Source organism: Carassius gibelio, chromosome A15 (genome assembly GCF_023724105.1).
Source record: "Carassius gibelio isolate Cgi1373 ecotype wild population from Czech Republic chromosome A15, carGib1.2-hapl.c, whole genome shotgun sequence".
Classification (NCBI taxonomy): Eukaryota; Metazoa; Chordata; class Actinopteri; order Cypriniformes; family Cyprinidae; genus Carassius; species Carassius gibelio.
Window position 1 is genome coordinate 19,625,982 of NC_068385.1, and position 18,105 is coordinate 19,644,086.

General features: G+C 37.9%; 2 protein-coding genes across 2 annotated transcripts in view; both read left to right on the plus strand.

Annotated features, from left to right (window-relative positions):
- Nucleotides 1-2,665: 2,665 nt before the first annotated feature.
- LOC128028880 (cyclin-dependent kinase-like 1) lies at nucleotides 2,666-3,049 on the plus strand. Its single transcript, XM_052616199.1, has 2 exons — nucleotides 2,666-2,833; nucleotides 2,930-3,049. Exons 1-2 carry the CDS (start codon nucleotides 2,666-2,668, stop codon nucleotides 3,047-3,049), a joined length of 288 nt encoding a protein of 95 aa, XP_052472159.1.
- A 10,518-nt stretch (nucleotides 3,050-13,567) lies between these two features.
- Nucleotides 13,568-18,105, plus strand: part of LOC128028691 (mastermind-like protein 2) — an 89,680-nt gene continuing 85,142 nt past the window's right edge. Inside the window, exons 1-2 of the mRNA XM_052615980.1 lie at nucleotides 13,568-14,032; nucleotides 15,061-15,486. Coding sequence (XP_052471940.1) covers nucleotides 15,085-15,486 — 402 coding nt within the window. The 5' untranslated portion in view covers nucleotides 13,568-14,032; nucleotides 15,061-15,084. The remainder of the gene's footprint in view (nucleotides 14,033-15,060; nucleotides 15,487-18,105) is intronic.

Below are 18,105 nucleotides of genomic sequence, written 5' to 3' on the forward strand. Positions count from 1 at the left end.
GAAATAAGTGACCCTGAATGTAATATGATATATCTGAATGTAATCCTTCATTCTTCCTTCAGGTTAACTGTGGGACAGACAATTTGGGTTTGTGGGTACAGCCAACACCACCGGCCTGCAAACTTTCTCACAAACTGAAACCAGGCTCCAAACCAGAGAGATGGCTTGCACCAGCACACACTTCTAGAGGCCACAAACTCAAGCGGCGCTGTGAAGCTGAATACACTGAACATGCTGTCTCAGAACCTGTGTGTGAATATTGTCATTCTCACTAAAGTGTCAAAGCTAGTGCTTACTGGAAGTTTCTTCACCTCTGGCAGCCCTAGTGTTTATTTATTCATTCATTCATTTTTATTTTTTATTTATTAAAGACCTTTAACCTTTGATTAATTATTTGGTAGTTTAACAAATGATATTTAATTAAAGGCTACTGAGTAAGAAACTACATAACACAAGTCAGAGTTAAACTGTATACAGAGATTGTAAAAGGGCAAAACATCATATCAAATTAATAGAAAATATAAAATTTTTTGTCATGTCTAATGTCTCCTTTTTAGTGAACAAAATTTCAAGTTACAGTTAAAGAGAGCTATTTAATCCAATCCCTACAAGTGAGGATCAATTGTAGAGCTTTCTACTGTAATTAAATTGTTACTAGTAAAAAAAAAAAAAAAAAAAACAATTACAGAAGCTGAAAGTAGTTTAAAGGGGTCATATGATGTGATTTAATGTTTTCCTTTCTCTTTGGAGTGTTAAAAGCTCTTGGTGCATAAACATAATCTGTAAAGCTGCAAAGACTAAAGTCTAAAATACAAAGAGATATTCTTTATTAAAGTTAAGAGTCATCCACATCCTCATAAAATGGCACGTTCTAACATGCCCCCACGTCTATACGTCATTATGTGCACTGTAAAAAATTACTGTGATTTTAACGGTAAAAAAATGTGAAAATGCTACAGTACAAACCTGTTAAATGGTTAACGGTAATTTCCTGTAAAATTTACAGTGAAAAAAATTGAACTTACGTACCCAGAATTCTCTGCGTTGCATTTAAAATTTTGTTTTTTCTTTGAAATGTCTATATTTCTTTTTCTGTATAACATCTAAATCTCTATTTATTCATAATAATATTTTTTAGACACATAAAATTCAAACTGTTAAGTAATGCACAAAGTTTGTGGAGATGATTTATCATCTGCTGAGATCTTGAGCCATTTAATATATTTTATTTCAGTTGATTTCTTCTAAGGCTGTGGCTAAAGTCAGTAGTTCTTGTGTTTCTCTTTTCTTCAGTAATTCTGCTTGTTAACATCCAGTGTTCATCACTTATGATCAATCAGCACTTAATTAATCATATAATTATCTCATGAATATTGACACTGCTTTAGTGTCACTTTAACACTCTTTTAGAGTGGGACCATATATGCTCCGAGCAGTGTTAATTATTACACTGTCTCAGTGAGCTCAAAACCCGACCCAGCCCACCTATACTGTTTTATTTCTTCACACAGTCTGCGCGCTAAAACTTTTCTTAAATGCTCGATAAATCGATGCTTGTCCAGTAACGTGTCCATATACCATCCTACCGAAATGACGGCTTATGGTTACTAGGATTCAGCTTTCTGCAAGACAATGCCTCAGGAAAGTGCCAGCAGTGAACTGAAAAAAATACTGCGTGTTTGGTGCTCATGAGGAATATTTGTGATGGTAATAAACATTGAAATGATGTTCACAGCCTGAGGAAGTACTGCTATTCTTTAACATGGAGGAGATGAGAAACTCTTTGGAATTGTAATTGACTCTAGTCGTTCCTCGGGTAAGGTGACCCAGCAACATAGATTGTGCTTTTAATTCAAATTTGGTATGTTCTTTTAACTATTTTGCAATATTGCACTGAATTGCAATTTTTAATGGCATGGTCTTTTAGGTCTTAAGACTAAAATTGGTTTTAGCAAATTTAATTAAAATTACCCATCATACTCGTTAGGTATTCAATAGGCATATTACAAATAAATTAATACATAAAAGCATCATTAAAACACAGTGAAAATGATCACATTTTATTTAGCTTTTTCATAACTTTGCAACTCTGTACTGTAATATACAGCCGCAGTCATTGGAATATTATGAGACTGTCTGCTTAGTTTCTGCTAACACTTTATTTTCATTTCCCCCAAATAGTAATTTTACTGATTAATTTTGCAACTTGGTTAGCATGTAGTGGTAAAATTATTATTATCATCAGAACTGCAGAAGGGGACCATCAAAATAGAATGTTACTGTTGAAATGAATCTTTGCCATTCAATGACATTCTACAGAATGTTGTACTTCAGATTGTTTTCGGAGTCTAACAGTGGGTAGGCTTCTGTTTCAGAATGACATTGAATGCCCTTGGGCACAAAGCGAGGTTCATATAGAAATGATTTGTTGTGTTTGGTGTGGAAGAAGTTGACTCACCTGCACTGTGATCCAGGCCCCATCTCCGTCTGAATTGGAGCAAATCAGTCAAGTTCCAGCATCTTTATTTTTCTGACAGATTCAGTTGTCCATACTAGTTGCCATATACTAGTGTTTCTTCTTAGTTTAAATTTAATTATTGACCTTTTCATTTTTACAGTATGACTGTGTGTGTTTGTTTGTTTGCAGTATGTACCTCTCTGGGAGATGGATAAGTTTGAGAAACTGGCTAAGATCGGCGATTGCTCATATGGAGTGGTGTTCAAATGCAGACACAGGGACACCGGTCACATAGTGGCCATTAAAAATTTAGTTGAGTCTGAAGATGATCTGGTCATCAAGAAGATCACACTGAGAGAAATCCCCATGCTGAAGGTAGATGGTAGATATGGGGATTGTACGCTTACTTATTGCAAATCCTCTATGTATTCGCACGCTAATACATAAACATTTTCATCTGTGTCCATGTAGCAGCTGGAGCATGTGAATCTGGTGAACTTGCTTGAGGTCTTAAGGAGAAAGAGACACCTTCATCTGGTCTTTGACTTCTGTGAGCAAACTGTTCTGAATGAACTGGACCCCAGTGGGTAAATCACATTTCGACTTTTTTTTTGAGAGAGAGAGAATTTACTTATACAATATAAAGGCTACTACTTGACATACAAATGCACCCATAGCAATGTCTACAGTAGAATATTATTTTTTAAATATGTCAAAGGATAAAAAACAAGATTTTTTTAAAGCTATTTTAGCCCTATTCTTCAAATTTTCTTCTTCTTTTTATTTTTTTATTTTATTTTTTCTTTAATTGAACATTTTATACTGGTGTGCTCTTTATGCAATATTAAATTGAAATAGCTATTTTTAAGTTCCTTAAAAAATGGGTTTTGATAGTGTCTATTCAATGCTTTTCTCATTCTCATTTTTTTTTGGGGGGGGGGGGGGGGGGTCAGGATTCATTTGTGGTTTCTTTGAATATTGAGCACGTCATGCAAGTATATTAAAATAGAAATAAAACAATTAACCACTTCACAACCCTATTATATATTATGATTATGCTGTTATCTTTAAAATTAACATGACATTAAAACCAACCCTCTTTATTTTCATCCCTGGTCTTCTCGCAAAAATTCAGTAATCTTCTGTTCAAATGTAATAACTTGTCTCACCCTTGAAACAACTTCACCAATTCCTCTTTCTTTTCAAGCTCTCCTCTCCTATGACTTGGAATGCCCATTTTTCACAGTGCAATCTTCTTGATGGATTTCCTGATTCTTTAATGTTATTTCATGCTGACTTCTGTATTGAGCTGTTGTTTTTTAGAGAAGCTAAACTGGTCAGACCACAAAGGCTGTGGCTGCCCAGCATTCTCTCTCTTTCCCAGAAGGCCTTTCAGTTGTAACCTTAGCTGCTTCTCAAAACAAAGGAACTGGTTGCCAGTGACTAAAGGCCCAGGGATAACGCAGATATATGGAAGCTGCACTGATAATTACAGGCCGTGAAATTCTGTCACAAACACAATGTCAGTATGTCCAGCCTCTCTTTTCCCGTCTACCAGTGTGTGTCACTTATGACTGCTACAGATAATTGTGAAAAGCCACACTATTGAAGAAACACATTTTTGGAATGAGGAGGAGATGGCTAACAATTACAAAAAATTCTTGGAATACAGTTGTTAAAATCTCATGACCTACAGCAGGAGTCACAGAATCAATGACAACGTTTACGTGCACCCTCAAAATGCAAATATAATGAGATTTGGTCAATGTTGCTATTAAATTTTGTCAATATTTCAATCAAACTGATGCAATTAAGCTCATAATCACAGTCAGCATAAATGAAATAAAATATGTGGTGAATGCCAATTTCAATCAGAATAAAAAATATAAATTAGGGTCGGGACTTTAACGCGTTAATTGAGATTAATTAATTACACAAAAAATAACGCGTTAACTAAGATTAATTAATTACAGGAAAAAAAATTCCCGCATTTTTAATAACTTATTTTTGCACCGCGGAACGTTTTTCACTGGATGAGTTTCAGCGGACCGATTATACTGGAGCACCAAGTAGCGTTCGCATATCACGCAGCACATCGAGCCTCAAGTATCACCTAAATGCAAAACATATAGCAGCTAGCGTGGACTTTACACTTTATGTTGAACTATGTATTATTTTGTTGGTGCAACAGTTTATGTTGAACTCTTTATTGTTTTGGCCAAGGTTATTGAGAGTTGGACTTAGTATGTTATGGCCTCTGAAGCAACAGAGAGATGTTTTCTAATAGTCAGTGTTTCCAATGTTCTGAATGTAATTGACAGTATTGTGTTTTACTTAAAAGCACTTTACAGAAGGTTCCAGCACCTATAAGCTTCCTGAATATCTGAAATGTACTATTTCTAAATTGTTTCTAAATATGCTATTGCTACACTTCATGGCAAAAATTGCACTGGTCTGCTAGACTTGGTTGAACAAAAATAAACAATATTTTGTTGCTTAAGCTTATGTATTCAGTCATTATTCAATGGTATACTATAAATCCATGTGAAAAAAAATTACTTATCACTGTTCTCAGGTCAAATATTTATATGCGATTAAAATGCGATTAATTTCGATTAATTAATTACAAAGCCTCTAATTTATTAGATTAATTTTTTTTAATCGAGTCCCGGCCCTAATATAAATATATTCATTTTGGTGCAGAAAAAAAAAAAACATTCAATGGATTCATAAAAGGTCTAGAGATACGTTATTAAAAAGTCAAACTTCTTTTCACTCGAGCATTATGTTTTTAGAATGCTTTTCATGGATGCTGCAAAGGATGCAAACCGTGAATGCAGTGGTCAAACACATCCATCTAGTACAACAAAAAACAACTGAGAATTAGCATTGATGAATGGAAAAATGCATTCTGTGTGAATGTCCCCTAACATTTGAAGAGCTTATTACTGTAAGTGTGAATACCGTATGTGTCATATGAAGGAAATCCAAACAAACTATATGTTGGAATTGTCAGTTGTGCCATTTCTCTGCATTTGCTAATCCTTTCCTGTTGCCTCATGGGACAGTAAAGTGATTTTTTGTGCAAGCAGTAGGTCATCTGGGTATTTTTTGCCTACTATTTTATGAATATTGCAAATTTTCACACAAGGAATGACTTTTACTGATTGAATTGTGTGTACTATGTGTGTGTAGCTACTTATATATGTTTTGGGGACACATTTGTACCCAGATGTGAATTAAAAGAAAAAACCTACGCCATGTCCCTCTGACCTCTACTACTATGCTCTCTATTCCAGTTGGTCTCTGGAACTGCCAGTCTGCAGTTAACAAAGCAGACTTCATTTCCTCTATTGCTACCCATTCCGGCCTCAACCTCATGGCACTGACAGAGACTTGGATCAAACCTGAAGATACTGCCACCCCTGCAGCCTTCTTTACTAATTTCACTTGTTCCCACACTCCTCGTACCACTGGGAGGGGTGGATGTACGGGTCTCCTTATATCCAAAGAATGGAAATTTGAACTTCAGCCATCACCTACAGGTACTGGTTCATTTGAATCACATGCCATTACTGTAACCCACCCTGTTAAAATCCACTTTGTGGTCATTTATCGTCCTCCAGGTCAACTGGAAAACTTCTTGGAGGAGTTGGATGTGCTGCTATCAAACTTTCCTGAAGATGGTACTCCTCTGGTACTGCTTGGCGACTTCAACATCCACTTAGATAAACCCCAGGCTGCTGACTTCAAAACTCTGCTCACCTCATTTGATCTCAAGCTAATGTCCACTACAGCGACTCACAAATCGGGCAACCAACTTGACCTCATCTACACGCGTGGTTGCTCTGTGGACACCTCTTCAGTTGCTCCACTGCACACCTCTGATCACTTCCTCATTACTGCTAACCTAGCACTTACTCCTGAAGTGGCACACACTCCAACGCAGGTCACCTTTCGACGGAACCTACGCTCACTCTCTCCATCTCGCCTATCTGCTGTGGTTTCATCCTCTCTTCCACCATTCTCTCAGTTTTCTGCTCTGGACACGAACAGTGCTACGGACACTCTTTGCTCCACTTTAACATCTTGCTTGGACAACTTTTGCCCACTGTTGTCTAGACCAGCACACACTGCCCCATCTGCCCCCTGGCTGTCCGAGGTTCTCCGTGAACATCGCTCTAAACTCAGGGCTGCAGAGAGGAAATGGCAGAAATCAAAAAACGGATCTCAGTGTGTATCAATCACTCCTCTCTTCCTTCTCTGCAAAGGTCTTAACAGCTAAAACATCCTACTACCACAACAAAATTAACAGCTGCTGTGACGCTTGGACACTATTCAAGACTTTCTCTTCTCTTCTTAATCCGCCGCCTCCACCTCCTCCATCGACTCTTACAGCGGCGACTTTGCAACTTTCTTCACAAATAAGACGAGATCCATCAATGAACAATTCTCCACACCACAGACTGTGGAAAACTTCACAATGACTGATGCACACTCTTTATCCTCCTTCTCCCCACTCTCAGAGATGGACGTCTCCAAAATTCTCCTGTCCAATCATCCTACTACTTGTCCACTTGATCCTATCCCCACTCACCTCCTTCAAGCGATCTCTTCTTCAGTCATACCATCACTTACTCACATTATCAACTCCTCTCTTCAATCTGGAATATTTCCCTTAGCATTCAAGCAGGCTCGGGTAAGCCCACTGCTCAAGAAACCATCTCTAAATCCAGCGCTTCTTGAAAACTACAGACCGGTATCCCTTCTTCCATTCATTGCAAAGACACTTGAGCGGGCTGTGTTCAACCAGCTTTCTATGTTCCTTGGACAGAACAACCTCCTGGACAGCAACCAATCTGGCTTCAAAAGTGGCCACTCAACTGAGACTGCTCTGCTCTCGGTTACTGAAGCCCTGCGACTAGCAAGAGCAGCTTCAAAATCCTCGGTACTCATCTTACTGGACCTGTCTGCTGCTTTTGACACTGTTAATCACCAGATTCTCCTGTCCACCCTTAGAAAGATGGGGATCTCTGGAACTGCTCTCCTGTGGGTTAAGTCCTACCTCTCTGACAGATCCTTCAGTGTGTCTTGGAGGGGTGATGTTTCTAAGTCACACCACCTTGCTACTGGGGTTCCTCAGGGCTCAGTACTTGGACCACTTCTCTTCTCCATCTACATGACATCTTTAGGATCTGTCATTCAGAAGCATGGCTTTTCTTATCACTGCTATGCTGATGACACCCAACTCTACTTCTCATTCCAGCCTGATGACCCGACGGTAGCTGCTCGCATTTCAGCCTGTCTGAGTGACATTTCTAGCTGGATGAATGACCATCACCTTCAGCTTAACCTTACAAAGACTGAACTACTGGTGATTCCAGCTAACCCATTGATTCATCACAACTTCTCTATACAGCTGGGCTCGTCAACCATAACTCCTTCGAGGACAGCCAGAAACCTAGGAGTTGTGATGGATCATCAATTAAGCTTCACTGACCACATTGCTACAACGACCCGGTCCTGCAGGTTTGCCTTATACAACATTAGGAAGATTAGACCCTTCCTGTCAGAGCAAGCAACCCAACTTCTTGTCCAAGCTCTTGTTCTCTCCAGACTGGACTATTGTAATGCTCTCCTGGCGGGCCTTCCTGCATGCACTGTCAAGCCTCTGCAAATGATCCAGAATGCAGCAGCGAGGGTTGTCTTCAATGAGCCAAAAAAAGCTCATGTTACTCCCCTCCTCATCAGGTTACACTGGCTACCAGTAGCTGCTCGCATCAAATTCAAGGTACTGATGCTTGCCTACAAGACAACCACTGGCACGGCACCAACTTACCTAAACTCACTGGTTAAATCCTATGTGCCCTCCAGAAGCTTGCGCTCTGCAAGTGAACAACGCCTTGTGGTGCCATCCCAAAGAAATTCAAAATCACTCTCACGGACCTTTTCCTGGACTGTGCCCAGCTGGTGGAATGACCTCCCAATCTCAATTCGTACAGCGGAGTCTTTACTCATTTTCAAGAAACATCTAAAGACTCATCTTTTTCGCCTGCACTTAACCAGTACATTTCCTTTTCTTGTCTTTTTCATTTAATTGAAAAAAAAAAAAAAAAGTATATACACCTGGCTATGCGTTTTATACTAGACTAACTGAGACTTGTCATGGCACTTGTATTCTGTTGTTGTTCTCTTGTTGACCTGACTGCTTCTATTGTTCTCATTTGTAAGTCTCTTTGGATAAAAGCGTCTGCTAAATGATTAAATGTAAATGTAATGTAAATGTAAAAGTGTCAAAACATCCTTTTGAGGATATCCTCATTTGTATAAATGTGATAAAGTAAACAAAGTTCTAAAAATGCAGAAAATGTTCTGTTAGGGATAGGATGTAGGTTAGGGTTAAACAGCAGAACTCTATGGAAGGTCCCCATTTAGATAGATAAGTAAAACAGTGTGTATTTCTATGTGTGTGTGTGTGTGTGTGTGTGCATGAAACCGCTGGTCCAGGTGATGATTACACTGATTATGTGGCAACACGATGGTATCGGGCCCCAGAACTCTTGGTTGGATATGCTCAGTATGGTTCCCCAGTGGATGTCTGGGCCCTCGGTTGTGTCTTTGCAGAGCTGCTTTCTGGAAATCCTCTTTGGCCGGGACGTTCAGACGTGGATCAGCTGCACCTCATACGACAAACCCTGGGTACTAAAAGTGAAAGAAAGTAGGACGTTTTGTTACTGAAGCTTAAAAGTGACCCATAATGATCCTATTTACAACATGTTAAATAAGTATATGATGTGCCCAGAGTGTGTATGTGAAGTTTTAACTCAAAATACTCCACAAATAATTTGGCACTTTTAGGGTATGAGCAAAAATGCTTAATTTTTTTGTTTGTCCCCTTAAATGCAAATGAGCAGGTGCTCCCGCCTCCCTTTTCAGAAGAGGGTGGAGCTTCAAGATCTCGTGCTCTGGCATACCAGCAATGATACAACAGGACAATATCATGCATTCTGTCTGTGCAGTAAATGCATTGTTTTAATTACACAGACAGGGAGCACAGTATGATAAAAATAAAGACATATCTGGTCTCATTGTATCTTGCTTTTACATTATGAGCTCGACAAATCCAAGTGGTCAACTTCACATTGCTTTTATATGCAATTGTTAACCACCACACTCTAATTTACTATCATTCTGGTAGCACATGAAGGCAGCATCAGTGAAAACAGGCAGAGACAATGGTAGCTTTGGCAACATTAGTCTTCCATAGTGGAACAAATCACTTTAGGAAAACAAATGATGCTGCAGGATGCTTACTTTGTCTGGAGCTGACCTTCATGCATGAAGCATTGGTCTCAATCCATCTTTAAGAAGCAATCTTTCACAAATCCAACTGACCCTCGTTTGTGAGGCAGTCCAGGTCTTTTCCGTTATTTTTTTTTTTTTCTCGGGACATTTCCTTTGAAAATGAAATTTAACCCTTGTGTCCTCAGCAGTCTATGGAGACTCCTAAATAAATAAAAACAGTTACACACTGACTCTTTACCTTTGAACTTTGACCTCAATAGGTGACATGATCCCACGGAATCAGCAGGTGTTTAGTCTCAGGCTGTTGACCCATTGAGTCACTTTAATTAATAATACTAACTAACACCATACATTAGTCTGGGTGAAACCATGTAACCAAACCAGATATGTGGTGATGTCTTATCCATCAGCAAGCAATCAGTATCATCCACATGTCCTCTTGCTGTTTTTGCCACAATAAAAAATACAGCAGCTAAAGATCAACACTGCCAAGCCAAGTGTCAAATTACACAACTAAAGCCAACACTTACCACCATTATGGTGACATCAAATCAAACTATTACTTTAAAACAGACATCAACATCTGAACCTCTGCTTAAATCTTACTTAGAATGTTAGGGGATAATGTTCTAATAATGTTATTAATAAACACTTTTGGAAAGTTTTTAGAGAACGTTATCCTTTCTTTTGAAAGAATGTTCTGGGAATAAAAACAAAACTACCCGCTAAAAACATTGTTAGAACAATGGTAATGTTCTTAGAACATTTTTAGAACAAAACAATTCTAGCTGGTAGGTTCATGCTCTCCTGTAGCGGCAGGCTCAGACTCATCAATTGTGATGGACTCAGGCATCACTGGGCTGGTGGTAGTAGTTGGAGTGCAATTTTATTTCTTACTCTTGCAGATGTTCAGCAACGTAGGTTGTTATTCATCAAAATGCAGAACACTGAAGAAAAGAACAACAGCTAAATACCCATTGTGAACTGACCAGTCAAATAAACAAAACACAGGACTTAAATACACAGGGAAACACCAAACAAGAATTAGCCAGACACAGGTGTAACACATGAGGGCATGAGATCACAGACCTGCCAACAAGCAGCATAGCCAGAAAAGAGACACTGTGAGTGCATCAGAAAAACTGGGGGTGCCAAATATGCTTTCAGATTAATGTAAAAATTAATAAAATGATAAAACCTAACTCTGCATATCACTTATGTTACAAAATAGATGTAACTTACTTTTACACCCAGGATTGAAAACATAGTAATAATACTTTAATAGTGCCTGTAACCATATAGCCTCTGAATGATTGAAAATGCATATTTTAAGTATTTTTATGTCTTTGCTGACGTTGAAAAGACGTCCACTGAGGAGCCAGAATGAAAGTTTTTATGACGTCTTTTTTGACGTCTTCTGTACGTCCGATTTAGACGCTCAGTGAACCTCCTTACATGGTTAAAAACTACTTCAAAGTGGCCAGTAGAAATATTTTCAACATCATTTAAGGTTCATTTAGGCATAATTTATACTGTTTCTGGACCAAATCAACACTCTCAGGATGCGTTAGATTTAGAGTCATGTTAATTCAATGTAATTTCCAGACACCGTGTTTGTCCTAAAATCAAGAAAATAAAATAATCTTTATGAAATAATGAAATAACTGGCAATAGAGCATATGGTAAAATCAACTTCAAATCAAAGACATTACAGAAGATCTCAGCAGAGGAAGATAAAACATCTCCAAAAACAAGGAACCATTATATTGATTTATTTCTGTCAGACATCTAGAGAAGCTCTTATTGAGAATTAACAGAGGTTCAAATGTTGATATTTGATTCATTTGAATTCACCATTGTGGTGGACAGTGTTTGGTTTAGTTGGGAACTTGGTCCAGCTACTTCTTTAATTAGCCTGTCTCTGACTGCTGTAACTCTGTTTTTGTGAAACACTGCAGTAAAGAGAAACTAACTTAAGAGAGCTCAGGTGGTGTCAGTTCTTTGTGATGATGAAAAAGTCATCACATATTAAGTATCTGAGGTTATGAAGTTATCTTTATTTTTATTTCATTTATAACCCCCAAGCCTTTTAAATCAACAGTGCAGAAACCAAGAGCAAAATACTTTCTTATTTTGAAGATGCACAAAATGCATGCAATTTAAATGTTTTGAGTGAAAGCATCATGTACTCAAACACAGACATCGATTCCGGATACGCATCACAACAATGGTGACAATCAAAACCGCTTCATAACACAAACTCATTCTTATTTTCCAGACTTTTTTGTTTTGATTGTCACCATTGATGTGATGCGTATCCAAAATCTTGCATGTTGTAAAAAAGTATGTACATTATTTTTTACAACAAGATTTCTCTCCAAGAAAATAAATATAGTTGTAACAAAACACTAGTATCTTATTTTGCTATAATTTTGTTAGCATTAACAGCAAGACGCTAACACTTGAACTCACTGCCCACTGCCACAACAGGAGTGCTTTATTATACTCAGGATGAGGACCAAGATCCCAACTAAACCAAACACTGAACACCACAATGGTGACTTCAAATGAATCAAATATCAACATTTAAACCTCTGTTAATTCTCAATAAAAGCTTATCTATATGTCCGACAGAAATAAAGTCAATCTAATGAGTGAAGCTGATGAAGCTGTTTGTGGAGATGTTTGATCCTCCTCCGCTGAGATCTTCAGAGATTTAATGTCTTTGATTTGCAGTTGATTTTACCACATGCTCAATCATCAGTTATTTCATTATTTCATAAAGATTATTTTATTTTCTTGATTTTAGGACAAACACAGTGTCTGGAAATTACATTGAAATAACACAAGTCTAAATCCTGAGAGTGTTGATTTGGTCCAGAAACAGTATAAGTTATGCCTAAATGAACCTTAAATGATGTTGAAAATATTTCTACTGGCCACTTTTGAACTAGTTTTTAACCTTGTAAGGAGGTTTTCTGAACGTCTAAATCGAACATACAGAAGACGTCAAAAAAAGACGTCATAAAAACTTTCATTCTGGCTCCTCAGTGGACGTCTTTTCAACGTCAGCAAAGACATAAAAAGACGTCCACTGGACATAACTTTGCCCAGTGGGAAACTTTTGAATGATATAGTGTATAATGTTGCAAATACTTTTTATTTCACATAAATGCTCTATTCATCTATTCATCAAAGAATACTGAAAAAATTTAATCATATGTTTTAAATATTGATAATCAGCAAATCAGCATATTAGAATGATTTCTGAAATATGAGACACTGAAGACTGGAGTAATGATGCTGAAAATTCAGCTTGGATCACAGGAACAAATAACATTTAAAAAAATATTCGAATAGGAAACAGTTATTTTAAATAGTAAAACTATTTCACAATATTACTGCTTTTGCTGTATTCTGGATCAAATAAATGCAGGCTTGGTGAACAGAAGAGACTTCAATCTTACTGTTATAAAACTGTTGACTGCTAGGCTATATAGATTACAGAAATTTTATATGGTAAAGTTTTATATTATATTGTAATGGCAGCAAAATTGATATAGTGTAGGCTATATATATATATATATATATATATATATATAATTTCTCCCTGGTTCTCATAGCATTTTAACTGGAATAAAAGAGTGACTCGCCGGTCTTCTCTAATAAGGTACTGTATATGTAAATGTATCAGAAGGGCTCAGTAGTCAGCTGCTTTCATGTAGTTCACTGCTGGCACCACTAGAGCCTGCAAAAGGACAGCGCACCACTCTCAAGACTGCTTTCGATCGAGAGGGAACCGCTCACACAAGGGGAGTCTGTAGTCAGCCTGGGGTAAGCCAGCCTCTCCGGACGAACCCCGTACGCGCCCGGACTGCTGACAGTCCTCCGCGCGGATAACGCCAGTCCAGTCGCGCGGCAACGCCACTTTTATTTACTTTCTTTGGCAATCTCCACAACGAACCGTTAACAGCCTCTCAAATGACAAGGATGGCAAGTACTCGGACACAGCCTGGACTCTCGGGAAGTTTGCGGATTTATGCCTCCAAGTAAATGGAATATAACTGCATGTATTATTTGTCAGCTGACAGGAACCTTGGGTTTAGGGTATGACCGACTATAACCGCATGCATTACCGTGATTGCGTTTACTGCAGGACTGCGTGAAGCGTTCTGAGAGTACACTGTGGATTTGGTACACCTTGCATGGAGTTGAATGAGCGCACGCGGCGATTTTGGCAAGCTGCAAGACATCCCAGTGCACTGGAAGGTAATGCATTGTAATAATGTTGCGTTATACTGCGTAGACACACAAAAATGAAGTTGTTGATCCTGAAAGCATATTTTAATTTCACAATAGATGCATTTTCACATATGTAGCCTACGTGGATAGAAATGTCCGTAATTTCGCGGGCGTCCATTATGTTTGTATACTTAACAAGTGGATTTATAAAACGTTTCCCAAACATTCAGTTTTGCTGTGAGAACGGCAACATGTTTACGCAATGTAGAAAGAACCATATTTGGCGCACGGTTCCCGAAATCTCTTTATCAACTTTGTAGTAACTAATTAGCACTGACAGTCAGCCTTTGCGCAACCGTTGCCAAAAAAGACATTTGTAACAACTTTTAAAAACCGTTTATCAGGACGCACTTTAATGAAGACGACTTTGCGATCAGGTTACAACATATTGTTTAACAAATCAAACAACGTTGCTTTAAGAACGTTCTCTCTAGGGCCAACTTAAATCAAACAAAAGCATTATTTGGGACGTTTTAACGTCAATCAATTAAAAAAAAATTATGTGGTCTTAACATTGCCTTGCTAAATTTTTGGGATAGCTTATAAGCGCCTGAGCTCTATATCGTTTTTTCAAGATTTTTTTTTCAAGGCAAGCATATATATATATATATATATATATATATATATATATATATATATATATATATATATATATATATAGGTTTGCTGAATATAACACATCAACTGCTTACAAAAATGTAGATGTCCATTAAAGATAGAAGTTCTGCATTAATATCACTGATTTTCACTTAAATAAATAATTTTGTTTAGATTAATATTTATAAAACATATTTTTAGAGGTGGCATGTATCAAGCTATCACAGTATTATTCCTGAGAACAGCTGAGAACATAATCTTTGGTTTCCAGGGTACATTTTTGAGCAAATCGATTAATTCCATGTTAAAAAATGAACAAAGTAAAACGTGTTTTTATTGCCCAAATAAATTAAATAAATTAATAATTCCCCTTGTTTTTCTGGGTGTTGCCATTAAAGGGTTAACAAAGGGAACCAAAGGTCATGGGAGAGGCAGCTCCGACCCAGACCAACCCAAGTGGTTTTGCACCCATGTTGGGAGTCGGGATGGGAGGATCAGTCACACCAATCACCACTTCAAGGGGATCAGCCGTTCCTCAGCTCCACAGTGCCATAGTGGAGCGCTTGCGTGCCAGAATAGAGCTGTGCCGGCGCCATCACTCCACCTGTGAGCACCGCTATGTGCGCGGACAGGCGGAAAGTTTGGACCGGGAACATGAGAGCACACTCCATCTCTTGAGCATCGTCCATCAGGGCCCTGTGAACAGGAAGAACAGGGGCAATAGATCGGCCTCTCAGCAGCCTCCTGGATTCAGCAGAGTGAACGGTGAACATAAAGCCCACAGTTTGTCGGAGGCGGAATCTAAAATTTCTTCTCAAATAGCAGTAAGTATTATGGGTGGCATTAAGTGTGCACACATAATAGATTTTATAATCTAATTCAAATGGGGGCACGTGTCAGAACAATTTCCCAGAGAATGACATCAACACACTGATATGATGTGATTAATATGGGTGTGTAAGGGAGATATGGGGGCGTCTGTTTAATTAAAAAGGGCCCTGCAGGCAGGCACATGATTCTTTAAAGGTCTTTTAAAAAAATAGAACAAAACAAAATTGAACTTAACAAGAGGTGGTGATTCAGTGACATCTGATTTTTCACCAATGCAGATTATACAGTACAGTCCCTCCATTTTCCCTCATAAGTCACATTAGGAAATTATAGAATGCCACTGCATTGGATACAATTGGATAACATACCAAACCACAAAACATTTATTTGAAGAAAGATAGAATACACACAAGTTTCAAGCAAAACATTACATCATTTGCTCACCAATGGAACCTCTGCAGTGAATGGGTGCCGTCAGAAAGAGTACAGACAGCTGATAAAAACATCACAATAATCCACAAGTTATTCAAACTAAGCCAGTCAATCACAGTCCATTAATAGAACATCTTGTGAAGACAAATGTTTAATGTGTGTAATAAACAAATACATCTGTTTGACAATTTTAATCCATTGCTGAAAACTTAAATACAAGTCCTTTATCCATAACATTCCTTTCTCCAGCGAAATATTTTTTTGCCTGATAGTACAAAACGGTTCTAAAAAAATATGGGTGGAACAGGGGATGGGATTTTTTTTTTGCTGGACTAAGTGTCTTTAATGGATTATGGACAGTTTGATGGATTTGTTTCTTACGAACACACAGGTTTTGTCTACTCCAGATGTTAACTGATGGACTAGAGTGGTGTGGATTATTGTGATGTTTTTATCAGCTGTTTGGACTCTCATTCAAAGGTGACTCATTCTGACGGCACCCATTCACTGGAGAAGGTCCACTGGTGAGCAAGTGATGCAATGCTAAATTTCTTCAAATCAGTTTCCAATAAAGAAATAAAATCACCTACATATTGGATGGCCTGAGCACGAGCACATTTTCAGCAAATTTTCATTTTTGGGTGAACTATTCCTCTAATTGTTGCTTAAGTTTCCGAATATTTTATCGTATGCATATTTTCACAAATATTGGTCATTAAGAAAGAAAGTTTCATAGAAAAAAAAAAAAAAAAAAACAGTTTTGTACTGTAGCCTCAGCTTTTGTGACGGACGGAAACACTTGCGGTCAACAGGTCAGTTCTGGGTCTTTGTTCTCCATCCTTATATTTGCCTCTTGGGATTCGACTGTTTAACACCACTTGATGTTGATTCATCTGTTTAGTGTCTTTGCTCATAGACTCAGATGATCGCTTTGCAGTAATTCTGAAACCCTCTGTTAAGAGAGCACATTTTGTAGCCATTTAGGGATATAGCATGATAAATCTGATTTATAGAATGTTTTGGAATTTGTCTTTTTTGTTTATCTAGACAGTTTATGTCTAGTTTATCATAGGGATATTCTTTCAAAATACAAAATCATAAGGTAAGGGGTCAGGTTTTCCTTTCAGCTTTGCCAATTTTGAAAGTGTTCACAGAGCCATTGTTTACTGTCAAGCTGCGCGAAAACACGATCATAATTTATTTTATCATATTGTTTTGCGCAGCTTGTTAGTGAACAACGGCTCTGTGTAGTTGAGTTGCTCCATATGAAAGCGTGCAGGTGATGGAGATTTAACACTGATTACAGAACCGGCTTTACTGACAAGATGCACATTAAATATCGCATGCGATTTATCATGCAGCCCTACCGATGGCACAAGGAGAAATTGATTGATGATGAAATCTTGCAATCACTGCATGAATGGCCTTGTGTTTTGTTCCATACAATGCATTGTTGTCATGCTCTATTATAAAAGGTTTTATAAATTGCTCTCAAAACACCTTCTTGAATGATGGTTTTCCCATAAAGTCGTTTGAAGCGTGCAGCCTGCATCTAAATGTTTAGAGTTATTTAATACATTTCCTGGTTTGGTTTACTTCAATTCAAACAGCCCTTGAAAACACGATTGTCAGAGGAATGGTCAGTAATTAAGTGTTACGAGCTTATGGATGAACAAGTTTTTTCCTAATTTTAGAGTTATGACTGACTTGGGAACATATAGGGGGATTGTGGAACATCCTCTCATGGAAGAGAAAATGAGGTTTTACAGTATGAATGCTCTGTTTGCTTATCTAAAGAGACCAGCCTCTGTTAAGCCCCGTTTATGTCAAGTAGTCTTTAATAGGGGTGGGTGATATACATGACTGACTGGTAGAAATGCATCAACTAGTGGAGATTTTGTCTATAATGTCTATAATGTTTAAATGCTCATGATATGTTGCTGTGCTACTGTATGTGGTCATTAAAACGCACTGTTTTTGTGGTTTAAAAACAAGTGATTTTTAAGCCATAGAAACACAATCAGCAGCAAAAGAGCTCTTATTTGGCTATATATATACGCACGCTGTCTGAGAGACTGTCTGAAAGGTGTGTGCATGAGAAAACAGTGGTCATAGAGAGCGGGTCTTTTATAATAACACACTTTTAGGTGTCAATATGCCCATTTTTGCAAGTATCCTCA